Consider the following 16,759-nt stretch of genomic DNA (forward strand, 5'->3'; position numbering starts at 1 on the left):
CCCTTCTGGGAGAAGCCACACTGGCATACTTCGACCCAGCTAAAAGAACGGAAGTGCTCGTCGAGGCAAGCCCAGTAGGGCTCGGCACTAGCCCAAGAACACGAACCTGGCTGCTGGACGGCCCTGTCGTTTGCCAGCAAGTCCCTAACGCCCACATAGACAAGATATGCCCAAGTCGAGCGAGAAGCGTTGGCCATAAAGTGGGCGTGCAACCACTACCATCTATAACTCAAAGGACAGCCATTCACTGTGGTCACCGACCACCAGCCCCTCGTTCTGCTTTTCAAAGGGACGGCGCCTCACCCCCCGCCGCGTATCGAGAGATGGGCGGTGCAGCTACAGCCGTACGAAATGGAAGTGGTATACCGGCCGGGAGCCATGAACCCTGCAGACTTCTTGTCCAGACACCCCGTTTCTGCCGAAGCGCAGGACGACACAGAAGACATGGAACACTACGTTCAACTGGTATCTACTGCAGCCTGTCCCAAGAACATGACCCTGGAAGACGTCAAATAAGCGGCCACCACTGATGCAGTATATACCAGGACTCTGCAAGCAGTCCAAGAAGGATCGTGGGCGAACTACCTGTGGCAAGCCAACTCCTGGAGCGAAGAAGAGCATGGACACCAGACGAAGATGTGGCAGATACGAAGCGAACTCAGCGCCACAAGGGACGGGATCTTGCTAAGAGGGTCCAGGCTAGTAATACCGCAGGCCCTGAAACACAGAGCGACTCAATTGGCCCACGGAGGGCATCAAGGAATAACCAAAATGAAGGCACGAATGAGAGAGAAGGTTTGGTTTCCAGAGCTAGACAAGTTGGTGGAAGAATATGTCCGGCGCTGTCCGCTGTGCCAAGTGACAAGTGGCCCAGAAAGACCAGCTCCGGTGATCACTGAAGACTCATGTACTGTCCCCTGGTCCAGAGTGAGCATAGACAACGGGAGCTTCCCTGGAGGGAAGCACACGCTTGTACTTGTAGACGCTTTCTCGAAGTACCCCATAGTAGAGCCAATTGCCTCCACGGCGTTCAACCACGTGGGACCCATCCTAGAGAAAGTGTTTGCTATGTTCGGGCACCCCCACGAGGTCCGCAGTGACAAAGGACCACCATTACATGGTGCCGAGTTTGCCGCTTTCCTAAGACAGAGGGGAATACGTCACCGACGAGTGACCCCTCAGTGGCCACAAGCCAATGGCGACGTCGAACGCTTTATGCGCACACTCAACAAGATTTTTCGAATAGTGGGAGTCGAACAAGTTGACCCAGAAAAGAGGCTCCATGAATTCTTGCGGGAATACCGGAGCACACCCCACTGCACCACCCAGAGGAGCCCGTGGGCACTGATGCTCCATGGCCCAAGAAGAGATCTACTTCCAACCTGCCCGCCGTGGTCACCACCACCTTTTGAGGCCGAGAACACGCAAGATCAGAGATCCCGCCGGAACCAACAAGTAAGCCTCTGTCGCTGGGCCACACCAAGAACGCTCTGCACAGGGACAACCGTCCTTCTGCGAGACCGTCGCCCTGGAGGAAAGTTCAAAACGAACTACGAACCGGGGACCTGGACAGTCACCGCAAACCGGGGAACCATGGTAACCGCTCAAAGAGGAGGTGAGGTGGTGTCCCAGGATGTGTCATGGTTCAAAGAAGTCCCGACAGCACACCCTGGGAGGCCCGCTGATCAACAACTGGATGGGACAAACACCTCAGCCCCAGAGACCACAGAGACAGACACCGGGATGCCGTCCGGCCCAGCGCCAGAGAGCAAGGCTCCCAGCACCCTGCGGCTGCGGGGCTGCCTCCAAAGGTACAGCCTGAGACCGAACCCTCGCCCGAGCCAGCGCCTGAAAGACTTTGCCTGCTGAGGACGTCCGGCCACTGCCCAGGGAGTCCACGCAAGTACTTACACCTATGGGTGTGAACTGTCTGAACTGTTTAAGTTGTGTGGTTCCTTGACCAAGTTGGATAGGAATGTAATAGTTAGCGGTCTAGTGTAACCCGACCACGGCACCGCATCCGCAGGCTAGGAGTGGCCTGCAGGGAATCAATAAAAGGGACCGCCCGCTCGGGGGCGGGTCACTCCCCAGAGTATCCGCGTGTGGGCTCCCTGATTGCCAGCGCCGCGAACCAAGCACGCGTGCCACCTACTTCCAGCCCCGAGAGGGGGCACACAACACCAGGGACCGGGATCAAGAGCTGTAACAGGCCGCAGTGGAGCGGAGACTCGGCTTTAAGTGTCCCGCTCTATTCGTTTCCTGGCCATGCCCCGTCAATTATTTTTGAGACCTTGCTTTTAGATCTTCGGATTCTCACTGAAATCCTAAACATTGAATATTCCTGCCAGTGTGTGAAGACCCCAGAACATTTAGTTCTCTTAGAATATTTGAAATAATCTTCATTGTAGGCAGACGTTTTAAAGTAAGTGCAAAGGTGGCAAAAAGACAGTGCTTATTTTAGGAGCTCAGCAGCTTCCCTCTCTCTTCATTCACTGTACTGGGAATTTGCCTCACAGCCTCAGTTCTGTTTTTCCGTTTTGCCCTGACTGGATCCTAGAACACTTCTGAGAGATATTCTCACAATTTTTTTTTAATGGTTTTTGTCTTTTACACCAATTAGTTTTTTACTTCAATCATTGTCTTTTGGCAACTTCTCAACAAATCACCGGTTTATCCCACATTTGTGAGGTAGTTTTTTCTCACAATGCCTTCAGTTTTTGTTAAGTGCCATTCCTATGGGAGAATGAAGGCTGCTACTTATCCCCACTCTGTGTGGTGTATCTTTGACCTACGCATTCAGTCAAGTCCTGTGAGTTTTGCAAACAAATGTCCAGAACTACTCTTATAAACAGGAAAAGCATTCCCCTAAGGGGGTAGCTGGAGGATCCAAGGCAGAACAAGAGACACAAGAGGAATTGCAGAGAGGGCAAGTCCTCTATTGAACTTTCCGAAGGGAAGGAAGAACTAAAGAAAGGAAGCGACATAGGCATCATCATCATCTTTCAATACACTCACCCAGGTCACAAGAGCACCGGTCAAAGTCGAGGCATGCTTCAGGCCGGATATACCCTCCGACCAAAAGCTTGACTGGCACCTGCAGTGTCAATGGTGAGGAATACCTGGCAGACGCTGGAACCCTTGACGGCAAGGACTTTGTCTATCATACTGTTTCTGATGCCTGGTAGATTGTTGTTAAGCACATCGATGTCCAGACACTCTACATCACAATCGAGACATTCACTGTCCCCACTGAAGTACTCATTGACATCAAAGTGCACTCCGTTGAAAAGGTCGAGAATGGGCACACTCTTCCATGGCTCTATCTTCAGAGCCACCAGCAGTACAAGTCACCTTCTAAACTCCCAGTTCACCTCTTCATTGAAAATGCCAAAGTTGATGATCCTTTACCAACTCAGCATTTGCCTTCCAAGCCACAATTGATGCTAAGGAGCATATTCAGGATGTCCGATAAGACCTTCTCATAACACCTATTCATGACTCGGCACTACTGCCTATGGTAACATCGGATAAGCAAAAAAGGGTAAGATCACCTTCCATTCCCATTGTTGTATGCTAAGTTGGATTCCCATCAACACAACACAACCAATTTTTCCTACGCTCTCGTCCACCATGAATGATATGAACACATTACAAGATGTAGTAATAGGAGGTGCAAACACTTAGGGTAGAGCTGCTCCAAGACTGACCTTACTGCTGAGGCCAGGTTTTACGAATTAGTTGTGGAAAAAACCTATTTCCCTTGCAACAACCAAAATACCAAATCCTTGGTTGCAAAAGTGCTACAAAGCATCGGAGCAGGATACTCTACCCCACGTCAAGTAACAAACCATTATTCGATTATTGTTACAGAGGTGTGGAAGAAGCATCCATCTGCTTTGGAAACATCCATCTGCTCTAGAAACTTCAGCTCCACCAGTTCGTCAGAGTAAGAAGATGGGTGCTGCGGGCGTAAAATGCGTCACACGGTGGCAGTTGCTCTCAAGACGGGTTGTGTTGTTGAGCAGATTCGACTGGCCATTATGGGTGTCTTTCTTTTTGTGGAAGACCTGCCAAGAGATTTTCTGGAGGTGATTCAAGAAAACGCGCTGGTAAGCAACAAGCCATACGTGCAGCTATAGATTCTACGGACTAATAGACTATGCATGTTTGTCACACTATCTATCTGAGGAGGGCTCTTAGTTCAGATTGACATCTTTACCACTGGCCCCTCAGTTGAAAATCATGAATCTCCTATTCTCAGGATCAGTTTTGTTTGACACACAGGCTGCCTCTGTGTATATTATTCATAGAGAATTCCCATAATACAGACTAGAATTACAGGTAAATATCTTTCGTTACCCCTTTCTGTTTAGCAATTTTTTGTGTATTGAACTATCTTTTTAAGGGGAGAAGCATAAATAAAACACTGCTTCGAACTCACATAGGCACGGCTACTAATTAACTCTGTAAACAAATAGGAAAAAAAGATGGCGATTTATCCTTTTTGAAGTGTCTAGCGATTCCTCACAGAGTCAGAGATTTATTTACTATGTTATCAGTAATTCACGATGGAGATCTAAGATTTCAAGCATGAAACATGTTCATCATTTCCCTTCACCTACCATGACCTAGTTGTGTTCCTTTTTCTTAACCCACAATGGTTTCTTCCGCTTTCCCCCAAAACATCAGTTACCTTCATTCACTATTCATTCTTCCCGTTACCTCTTTTCCCTTGAGATTCTTGCCTCCTTTTACTAGCACTACATCAGCCACCCTTTCACCCAATTTCCTACATTGGATAAGAAAACAGCCTTATTACCTTTTATATTTCAGAATCAGATGAGGTCGCTGATCCCCAAAATCATTGCAGCCATTAAAGAATTAATCATAGGAGACGAGGTGAGTGCTCACGTATTGCTCAAAGGCTTCGTTTATTTTTTCTGCTTGTGTATTATGCAATTTTGACGACCTCTGGCTGTGGTAATAGCCTTGTATTGTGGTCCCTTGCCGTTTTCCATGGTTAAAAGAGCCTACATTGTCTGTCAAGGACCATGTTCATGTGGAAAATTGCATGGTCACCAAAGGAAAATCGGGATTATTTCTCCACGTTTTCTCTTTTATTAAGTATACATGTACATAATTGGTAACCATTGTATTTTTTTCATATTTGCTCAAATATTAAGGCTCCTTTCCAGGCAGGACCTGAAGCATTCTGGATAATTGCTGACATGTCCAAATTTGGGTTCTCTCTGTATTGTGGGATCTTCGCAGAAAGTCATGAATGTAGACTATTCACTTTCACCTTCATAAAATGAAAATCGTCATTCCTATCTTGCATTTGGGTTAAAAAGTTGTAATTTTCAAAAAAGCAGGTCCCACCCCACATATCACTGGACAGATTTTTCCGAATTTGTTCTGTGGCAATAACCATTTTTACAATGCATGAGAGCTTGCAATCCCTTTATCAAAAGCGTATTTTTAATTTACTTAGCACAGGTGACTTGTGAGGTTTCTGATCACCTGTATTAAAGAAATGACCTAGCTGCTCAAGTGGTATAATTTATTACAGTTGACTTTTGACGTCACAATGCCTGCTGCCAGAGTCAGCAGCCTGGGTGAAGTGCAGTTCACGGAACATAATTACAGTTTTAGTTTAAACAAAGAAAACTGGAATTGGATTTTCCTTCGGATAATTTTCTAAAAAGTACAGGTTCTGGTTTTATTCTTCTTGTCTGCAAGGAACATGAAAGAGCAAGACAGCAAGGATTTGAGTGGTTTGTGGGAAGAGTGAAGGTGTGGCCGTATAGTATAAGGAATAAACATTATAAGGATAGTGCAACCGTGGAGTTTCATAACCTCATAAAGGAAGTCTCCCTACGGCCTTGTTCCTCTGTATGTCATGAAACCTCTCGGAGACTTGCGTTATCCTTATAATGTAGGGCAGGATGTACTTTATCCCATATATACAATGCAAAAGGCAACACTACAACATTTGGCACACTATTTTAAATCATTAGATTTGACCTTAGAAACCTCTGTTTGGCAGAAAGAAATGTAAAGGGAAAGGGACCTTTGAGGTTAAAAGTGCACAATGTTGAAAACATGCACTTATGTTTTATGGAGCCTGCAGGTTTCATCACCCAGCATACATTGCACTGGTGGTTTGCCTCACAGCCGCAGTTCCTTTTTCTGGCTCGTGCTGAATGGATCTCGGCATACATTGTACCGGTGGTTTGTCTCACAGCCTCCAGTTCCTTTTTCTGGCTCTTGCTCAATGGATCTCTGAACACATCAGGGGGTTTTCACCTTATTGTTTTGAGTTTTTCACATCAGGATTCAATTTGAACAGCCTTATTCAATCTGTTAAACGCATTTGAAGCTTTCTTCTTCATTTTGTATTCACCTTTAAAGGATATTCTCCTAAAACGTCCTCACTTTTTGTAAACTGTCCCTTATATGCAAAGAAGAAGGCTGCCTTTAACCCACATTCTGAGTGTGGGGTCTTTTTGACCTCCTGTCCTGCCATCCTCTCATTCGGTCAGGGACTGCAGAAAATGACAAAAGAGCTGAAGGACCGTTAATGGATTTACCGGCGGGGTAAGCTTGAAGATAGTGGGGTGTATGTGGGGATTATAAAACATTGCAAGATGTCTAGAGTAAGTACCTAGTCTTTCGTGTTTGTATTTTCTCCAGAAAAACACTCCTGAAGAGAGTTCTACAGAGAAGATGAGGCGTAGCCACCATCAGACTGCACATTTCCACCTCTCACGGACATGACGCCATCTCGGTGTCCAATCACTATTGTGCATTGATGTGTCCATCGATTGCTGGCTTGGTTTTAAGTAAGACATCAGGGCCAAGATGACACCATACACAGAAGAGGTCCTCCACAAAGTTCCCAAACCAACCGACGCCAAAGCCAATATTTAAACACACGCTATCTGTCCACTTGATGCCAAGGCACATGACATTAAGGCGTTTGATGTCCAGGCAGTTCTCAAGACCCTTCGGAAGATCGATGTTGAAGCACTCAATGGCGTCTGGGTTTTCCAAATCTTTTTCTTCATGCCTTTCAGAGTCACAATCACACTCCGGTCTACCTAGGATGGTAATTGCTGTAGAAGAGTCTGTCAGGGTAATGCTTGCACCCTTGGATCTACTGAGCCATGCGAGGATTTCTAGGGGCGTGTCTTTGTCACTCATGAGGAAAATACTTCTGGTTCCAGCACATCCATCATCCCGGCTGAAGACCTAATTGTCACTTTATCCTCAGGCAGTGTCACCTAGAAGGCTTAAGAGAAGGAGATCTCCATCCATTTATTCTTACTACACATCTCATCCTACACGTCCTATACTCACACATTAAGTGCCTGTTCACCGACAAGATCGTTACCTACAGAAGACATTGCCACATGATGTGCTTTTAAGGAGAGCGGTGAAGCTCAATGTACATGTTAAGGTCTCACAAACCACAGTCTGTCATTATGGAGCCCTTTCAATATTACAATATCTCTTTGATGCATTCTAACCACAGATCCTAAACTTTGTGAATATTCATCAGGCGTTCGACTGGATCTGGAAACTTTTAAGCAGATAGTTGAAGTCGTGTGACTCCGCGTTGATGATGTGCCGTTACTGATGTAAGCACCACCCGTGCATGCTAATGTCAGTTGCTTCCTTGGGCTTGTCCTGAGATGCAGAACCATTTGGCAATTTGACATGAACAGTATGCAGATTTCTAGATTTGGGCCTTTTTAGATTGAAAAGCATCCAGTTCACAGAATGGGAAGGTGGGAGGATCGGTGAGGAATTTGTGGTTAGATAGGGTGTCCACCAGAAGGAGTGTTACCAAAGGTAAGTAACTTGTTCTTCTGATAGATACTTCTAACCACAGATTTCTCACTTTGACTAGATACTATAGTAATACAATGCTTAGATGGTAGGTCTGTGAACTGTCTCGACAGACCTGACTGTTGAGGTACTAATTCTTTGTGAGAATGCATATGGATGCCCACGTGGTCGCCTGACACCCATCTAGGATAGGCTTTCTGCATGGTAATGCAGTGATTGCAGCTTTGAATGGTGAAATGAGCCCCTTCCTTCTGGCACAACATAACCGAGAGATGGGTCCTGCAAATAATACATATAGCATTATAGATGGTTATCCGTGAATAACAAGAATGTTATGATAGCTACTTCTTATCACAGGTTCCTCACTTTGTGAATATCCTCACACGCCAGACTGGATGTGGAAACTGAAGCAGTGGTCCTGAGTGTCGGAAAGCGGCGCCATGCAACGCCACGTCCATGTCATTCGTTCCCGAAGTGATGAACGGAGTTGCATATTAATGGCACCCATGCACACTGACATCCGTTTCTTTAGTTTCTCGCCTTCTGATGTGGATCCGGGGCTCCACTCTTTCTTTTTTCATTCTTTGAATTGATTTTATTGAAAAAAGGTACATGTTACCGCCTAAGACAACAGATCTATGTGACAGATCCCTAAGACGTGTGCCTCTGGTGTCTTGATTTGATGCATTGTTCCAATACCTGCGACAACTACCCACTGTTTAATTAAAAATCTATTTCAGACATCAAAGTTATATTTAGTGAAGTTCTCAAAGGCTCCGTGCCGGTGCCTCTACAAGTTGAATTCGAGAGTGCGGACCTGCCCCAGACGTTTTTTTCGCTGGAGATCTTTTCCGGTGTCGCCGTCTCTTTATACGTTGAAGAAGGAACATCAAAATTCCAAGTGGCGCTCTGCCCCTTACCACCCCTCTCGTTTTCCAGACAAGGCTTGGGGGTGTCACCATACTTCTAGGTTATGCTCCCGTTCCACAGAGGAGCAAATTCCATCCTTGGTCCGATGCACCTTGAGTTTCCAAGAAGCCTCAGTATTATAGACTTATTCCTGCTAGAGTGCAGAACGGGACCACTGCATGCCTTCCCACTGCTTCCTCTCCTGCCCTGTATTCCTAAGCTCAGGAATGATCAGACACAAGTCATCCTAATGATTACAGATTGGGCCAGGAGAATGTGGTAACCTGAACATCTGGGCTTGAGCATTTGTCCTACGATCAGAATTCCCCTTTGGGGAGGACCTTCTGTCGCAGCAGCAGGACAGGGTCTTGTCCTAAGCCTACGCAAACTACACCCCCATACATGAAGATTAAGCTGCAACCACTGATGTTCTTTGATCTTCCTCTCTAGGTCATTGATGTCATCCTGGCAGCCAGACACCCTTCCACAAAATCTGTGTTTGCAGGATGCTGGAACAAGCTTGTGGCTTGGTGCGTTACCCACGGGTTGGCCCTGTTGCAGGCAAAACTGTAGAAACTTATGATGTTTGCATTGGTTTTGGCCCAGGAAGCTCACTCTGGGCACAGTTAAAAATTATCTGTCGGCCCTCTTGTCCTTTATACATTTGTCAGACCAACCTTCCTTATTTAAATCGCTGTTTGTGATGCGTTTCTTGAAAGGTTTATAACATAATGTTTCTGCATAAGCCCTTTGTGATCCCACACAAGGACTTAAATCTGGTTCTATTTTTTATGAAATGTACCCCACTAACTAAGGTGGCACAGTTGTCCATTGAGACAAAATTCACATGCTGGGCGAGTGAACTTCAGGCCCTTTCAGTCCAGTTTCCCTTTACTACCTTTTTTCTGGACAAACTGGGGTCAAGGTCTGAAGCTGCTTTCCTAACGAAATGTGGTGATGCCTTTTCATGTTGGGCAAGCCATCACTCTCTCAACCTTAATTGCTCTGCCTCATCCTTCAAAAGAAGAAGTGAGATGCATACTATTGTTTGGACCCCAAGAGGGAACTATGCTGTTACTAGGATTGCAACAGGAACATTGGGTGGATGGTTAGCCTTTTTGGTTCGCTTTTGGGTGCGAAGAAGGGCAATGAGATGCAGAAATGGACTTTCTCTCAATGGGTAGTTCTCTAAATTAAAATGTGTTTGCATTGGCTAAAAAGCATCCTCCAGAAGCTCTAAGGACTCACTCCACCAGTCCTGAGGCTGCTACCATTACACTGAGTGTCTGTATTTTTTTCTGACAGTTATGTGGGCATCAATGTGCACGTTCAGGAAGCACTAGGGCCTTCGACTTCCAGGTCCCTCAAGATGGGCATTTTGCCTGTTCTCTCTTGCAGGTCTTTACTCTAAGCTATGCCACAGACCCACCACATTGGAATGTCATTCTTTGGCATCTATTCACTATGAGAAGTTGGCCTGATGTATGATGTCACTAGTTCTAGTGTACACCTTATATCAGTCCAAATACCCTTATGGTGATTGGTTGTAAAGTCAACCTTATAGACCAGCTATCCTAGTGGTAGCATGGACAAGAGCAGTCTTAGGCTAAACTCTGAATGGCATGTGAAGCCAGCTGTGATACCATATATAATCCCTTGAATACCAAATGAAAGGACACCACAACAGATATATATATAAAATAAAGTGTATTTATTCTAGTCAAACCCTCAGCACTCTTTATGAGATTAGAGGTAAGTACAACACAGTCTTATTTAAGCATACATTAAGTCACACAGGTAAGTAATACAGTTAGGCCCTAGGGGCCACGCAAACCATATACTAAGTAAGTGGTATAAGGACCACTGTCACGGAAATAGGATAGGCCTAGGCCTAGGGAATCGCTGGGGCTACACTACACTAGCAACAGTTAGGAAGTGGGAGGCCCACGGGATTCAGGTGCAGAGTGGAAACACTCACGCGTAATGCGTAAAAGTCGATAGAATTACTAGCAGTTAGAAATTAACAGTTTAAGGACACATCTGAAGCAGCTAGAGAGTCGAGACTCGGAAACTAGACCCTAGGATAGTCACTACCCTTGTGAGCACCGAAGTACCCAAGTTACCTAGCCCACAGGCTGCGGGTGCATAGGTGTGAACTTGCGTCGGGTTTCGTCGTGGACTTCTATGGATGCCTGAAGGAAAGTTGCTGACAGGCAGTCAGTGAAGAGTGTCCGGTGGATCCCAAGGCTGGGATCAAGAAGAGAGGAGACCTGCAAGCAGAAGGGACAGAGTCAAGGTCACTAGCCAGTGACCACGTGGAACCAGGAAGGAACCAGGCGATGTCGTGAAGATTGCAGGTGAAGGTGAAGATTTTCGCTGCAGCCACGAGGACCAGGGAACGTCGAGGATGACCAGGACCAGGAGGCGAGCTGTCCCACAAAGGCTCTTGCTGTCGGCGGCGTCGAAGTTGGACTAGGACTCACCAAGCCTTGGCAAGCGGAACCCACGAAGAATGGAGGACTTGCTTCTGGTGCAGACCAGGAAGGTCTGGGGTGCTTCTCTTTTGCAAGGAAGCGGGAGCCAGTCTGGAGGAGCAAAACCAGCGGAGAAGATTTCTGGATGCTTCGTCACAAAGGCCACTAGCCAACGGGCAAGCAACCGGACAGACGCGGCAAGCAGGAAAATGCATGAGGGCCCCACGCAGGACTCGTGGAGTGTGGGGGGCTGATCTTCGGTGCAGATGGTGCTTGGGGTTGGGGCTTCTCAATCCCCGGTGCACAACTTCGAGGGTGCCTCAGAAGCTGCGCTGGAAGATACTAGCCACTTTTCCCAGGTAGCCGGTCCCACGTCTCTCGTCGCCTCCACGGATCTCAGCTCGGCTGTGGATGTGGATCAGGGTCGGAGAAGTCTGGAAGTCAAGGCTCTGGTTGGGCTCTGCAGTCGGTCCCTCGTAGAACTTCAGCAAAGCAAAGGGTAGTCTCTTGATGGTGCCTGTTTGCACAGGGTAGCCACTCCTTGGCCACAAGGGAGATTCTTCAGTCTTCTTCTTTCGTCGAATGTCGAAGGTCCAGAGTTTCTGTTCAAGTTGCAGGTTCAGGATAATCTAATCTCCTGGGGCCCAGCTACCACTCTTATACTAATCTGGGGGGCTGGGTTACCTGCTAGGTCACGCCTTATGGGTGGGACCTGGGAGGGGGGTGGTTACACCCCCTTCCCTTTGTCCAGTTTCGCGCCAGGACTGGGGCTGGAGTGCCCCAGCACCGGTTTGAACTGGACTATGCACGGGACACCTTGTGTGCCCCAGGCATGTCTCATACTTTTCATCCCTCCCTGCCCCAATACACTAAGGCCTGTCTGGGGTGGTGCTCGCACCTCCCAAGGCAGGAAACCTATTGTCCAAGCCTCCCTTGCCGGGATCACTCCCAGCAGCAGGAGGTCAGACTCGTGTCTGTGGCAGCAGCATCCATTTTGTGATGCTGGGGCTCTGGTTAACTTTAACCGGGTAAGTAGGTTACAACATGTCTTGTCCCTCTAGAAGGGAGGGATAATATCCTCATCCCCAGAAATGGTATGGGGGTATTATTCCAAAGTGTTAGACACCTTACACAACATGTTTTGATAAAGCCAAACCATAGTTACCATAACCGTTTAAGATTATAAGACACTTTAAGAGTATATGGTAGGCTATATCATAGAACAGCTATAAGGACATGGTTCCGAAAGCTGCAGACAGGCTCAGCTCATGCTAGAGCACCATCTCACATGTTACCAAGCACTCTGCCTCCAGGATTGTTAGGCCTGCCATAGGAGTGGCTGATAGGTACACATGTGTCTATATATAAGATGGGTATAGGAATACTACACCTAAGCAAGGAGTGATTACACGACTTTGCCCCAGCTGAGTGATCAGCCAGTTGTGTCATAATGGAAGGCCAGGCCAGGGGTGGCATAATACATGCTGCAGCCCCTGGTAGGCCTAGGGTACACCTATGCCCTGGGTACCTAAGGTACACTGTACAGGGGCCAATAAGGTGATCCTATCCAAATGGGTTATGCACCTAATGTGCATAGTATTAATTTAGAGAGAGAACAGCAGGGCTGTGGGTCTGGTTAGCAGGCCCACAGCCACATCTAAGTCGAAAACCAGTAAAGCAAAAAGTGGGGGTGAACATAGAAAGCAGACCCTACTCTCCTACATTCACAAGGTTAGGAATCTGTGGTGAGAAGTATCGATCAGAAGAACATATTTCCTAATTTCGATAACTCTCCTGATGACCACAGATTCCTCACAGCTGTCCTGCCTCCCCTATCTGTGGTATGGTCATTTCTGTGTAAAATGATCCCAATATAGGAATCTGCAGAGTGGATCTTTCATTTCGCCAATGGTCGCAGCTTTTGAGGGTGCGGATGAAATTATGAAAGAAACTGAAGTCAGTGTGCTTAGGAAAAAACTCTGTCATTTTTGTGAAGAACAGAATGCAAGAGCCCACTTTTGAGTTTCCAGTCTGGCAACTAGTGGGTTCTCAAGGTGAGGGATCTGTAGTTAGAGTATCCACCAGAAAAAGCTTTACTGAATATAAGTAACTTTTTCTGTCTGTTGGTGAAAGCGAATAGACAGAGGGAAACTCTAGTTGGCTTAATCACTCAGAACCCCGAGGTGAAAAAAATCCTTGTTTTTCACTTTTCATCTTCTTGTTACGTATGGCCGGCCATCTCATCTGCCCTATTTTCAGCACATACACGGGGGCAGAGGAGTAATTGAGAAGCCATACATAACATGGCCCTTCCCCAATATTCCAAAAGGTTTGAAAACGGCAAAAAACATATACTCCTGCCACCTACCCCCATCATAGTCTATGCTCTGGTCCGCTCTCTATCAAAGCGGAGAGTCAGCTGTGCACTGACAGGCTCTGAGTGCCTTGTCAGAGTAGCCTGGAATTCCCTTATTGCATAGCAACAATGGGGGGAAACTGTTGTTTCCTGCAGTTTCTACAACTCTGCAGTTAAAAAACAGCTTTAGAATCTGATAATCATGCTAGTGGCTGTCAGAGGGAGACCTACATTTCAAAATTCATTACCCTTCTCCGTCAGTCTCTTAGAAGCTTGCCCCCAAACATCAGCTTCATTTACATCGGGGAGAGCTTATGTCTTCTACAAAAGCATACAATAGAGCCTGTTCCTGCTTCACAAAGAAGAAAAGGCATCTATATTAGATATGTGTGGTCCCCAAAAGAGGCCCTAAAGAATTCAGGCTGATTCTGGACCTTAGCCAAGTCAAAAAATGGATCAAAAGGCAGAAGTTCGGATTGTTGGCCGTTCGCTAGTTATGTCTCCAGCTAATGCGGTTAGACTAAATGTGGACATGGAAGACGCTTACTTGAGTGGTGATGAAGCTCAAGAAGAGGCTGAGGTTCCAGCAGGCAGGTTCCATTACCAATACATAGTCCTCCTCTTACGTCCTGATATCTGTGCCTCTGAGGTTTGTTGCATGTGGGTGGCAGTGGCTCATCTCTACAAGGAAAACATATACAGGTATCCTTGCTTTGGTTGACACACTGCTGGGAAGACATGTCAGTACATCAACAACACTACTGCACTATTACATCAGCTGGGCCTTCAAATGAACTGCTAGAAATCAACATCAACTCTTGTACAATTACTTGAATATCTATATGTGATGTTGAAAACAAAGCGTTGAGAAGAGTATCCATTGGAGGGGAAATATCTACCATTTAAAAAAAAAAATCCATTGTCCATCAGATTTCATCCCTCCTGGTGTACGTGGCCTCTTGCATCTTTATTCCAGGTACTGCACAACTTCATATGATACTCCTGCAACAATGCTTAGAAGATCAGTGTTCTTAGTGGGAGAGAAACCGGGAGGATAATTTGTCCTTACAAAACAGTCTGTCAAGTGGTGGTGCTATGCAGTCAATCTTCTAAAAGGTATCCTTCATAAATACCTATCATCGTACCTATTTTCTCAGATGCATCTCTTGTGGGTGAGCCTATCTGCAGGATATGATGACACATCACATGGGTGTTCTGGAATTGCAGACAGTTGTCTACCTTTGAACACTTTTCTACCTTCCTTGATGCCCTACAAAATCTTGATCCAGACAAACGACCACAATGCAGTAAATCAACAAGCAGAAGGCTAGTAGGCTCCTCTAACTATTACAGTATCCAAGTTTGAAAATGAAACCTCCGATACAAATTGCTCCTGTTCAGGTGTATTTGTATCATCTCACATATATAAGTTGGAGAAAGAAACAAAAAATACCTCACCTATTTGTTCTGAGGAATAGTCTGCTCCTGCACAAGGCTCTTTAATTTGACTAATGATGTTACAGCTGAGTTAGTTTTATTTCGTAGTCTAAAAGTCTGTCAGCCTTCTCTCCTTTTTCATAAGAGTGCTGCCTATTGCCAAGTGTTCCGTGAGACGTTTTCCCCCTATAGAAATTCTTCTGCTTCAACCCACAGCTCATAGTTCCTTGTTAATCCTACAGGAACAAAGTCCTGTCATGCTCCTGTTTTAGTTGTATTATTTTTCTTCCTAATTCCTTCTTTTTGGTTTAGTTTAATCTGAGGAAAGTGGTGATGTAGAGTAATCCCCCCGCTTTCCCCCTGCATACTGCTGCCATCTCGTGTTGGGCTCCAATGTTTGTAAGTTGCTTTCCTCTGAAGAAGTCTTTCAAGTCACAAGATGTTGTATCTCTCCCCTTAGGTGAGTAATGTGCATGGCACTACTTCCACCTTAGATTGTTTTTTCTGCTGTCTGGTTCACACTTGCACTGAGAGAGTTCCTAGTTTGTTGCATTTTCGACATGCTTCTCAGACCCTCACAGTTTGTGTTTGACACAATGCTTTGGGAAACCCACTTTGACTTTTGCTCTTTGTCACCACAGACTTTCTGAAGACTGACAACAGATTATCAACTTGCCAGAGGCCTCCCTACACCCTTCTGGGTCAGTGTGTCCTCATTTGGACTTTGGCACCAGAGAATGTAGACCGGCATGGGGTGATAGAATGGGCACCCTTTCAGCATTATCCTGGTGCAACATCTTAATATGTATGGTTGTATCATCACACTGTCTGTAACCTGTTACTTTCTCCCGACCATTTTGGTGCCTCCAGCGAGTCCTGTCTCACCTCTTGCTCGAGGAATACCCTAAAGTACTGAAGAGAAATGCCCTGAACACATTACAAGATGTGCTAACAAACATTCTCTGACACTCTGGACGTCTTCGTAGAAGAGGACCCCTTTTGTTAAATAAGGTGTGGAGGTCCACCCTTCGTAATCCCGGCAGCCCAGACATCACCCAGTCCCACTGCCCAATAAGGAAAGTTAAAAGTTTGATGCTGTAGGCAAATGGGTACCAGTAGGGGCAGCCACCCATTGGTCTATAGCTAGTTTGATTTGCCACCTCTATAGATATGTCAGGTACCAGTGTAGTTGAGCAAATAACTCTTACAGGAATACAGGAAAATGGGAGTGGAGATTGTTCTGGAATAAACTTTATTTGACCATTTAAAAACAATCATAACAGCGATAAAATATACAATCATTACATAAAAACAAATTAAAATTCCCAGCATAACATTAATTCATACTACACGTGAATTAATGATAAGTTAAAACAGCATGTTCGTAGCATGTGTTGGCTACATATGCACATGCTATAAATACTCGTGCCATCTAGTGTTGTGACCAACTTCACAACTTGTCTCGCCTAAAGAAGTCTTTGTTGCTTACCTGACGTTGAGACGATGACTCTTGAAGTTAATGCGCATGCTCAACGGCTCCTCCATCTCGTTAGGACAGATAGACCTGGAGTTCCGTACAACTTTGCCGTCCTTACGACTTCCCATTGTGGATTGGAATTGACCAATACGACAAAACATTGCAGCGATTGTCTGATTTGTACCTGGCGACCTTCTATGGATCATTAACCGAAGCAGCTGCCTCGATTGTACCCCTTCCTCCACGCTTGGCTCC

At 46.0% G+C, this 16,759-nt stretch overlaps 1 protein-coding gene across 1 annotated transcript in view; it reads left to right on the forward strand.

The window, feature by feature from the left end:
* The window catches only part of IPO4 (importin 4), a 3,494,625-nt gene that overhangs the window by 1,270,602 nt on the left and 2,207,264 nt on the right, over positions 1 to 16,759 (forward strand). Inside the window, exon 7 of the mRNA XM_085624107.1 lies at positions 4,834 to 4,899. Within this exon, the coding sequence (XP_085480233.1) occupies positions 4,834 to 4,899 (66 nt within the window). The remainder of the gene's footprint in view (positions 1 to 4,833; positions 4,900 to 16,759) is intronic.

Source organism: Triturus cristatus, chromosome 1_1 (genome assembly GCF_964204655.1).
Source record: "Triturus cristatus chromosome 1_1, aTriCri1.1, whole genome shotgun sequence".
Classification (NCBI taxonomy): Eukaryota; Metazoa; Chordata; class Amphibia; order Caudata; family Salamandridae; genus Triturus; species Triturus cristatus.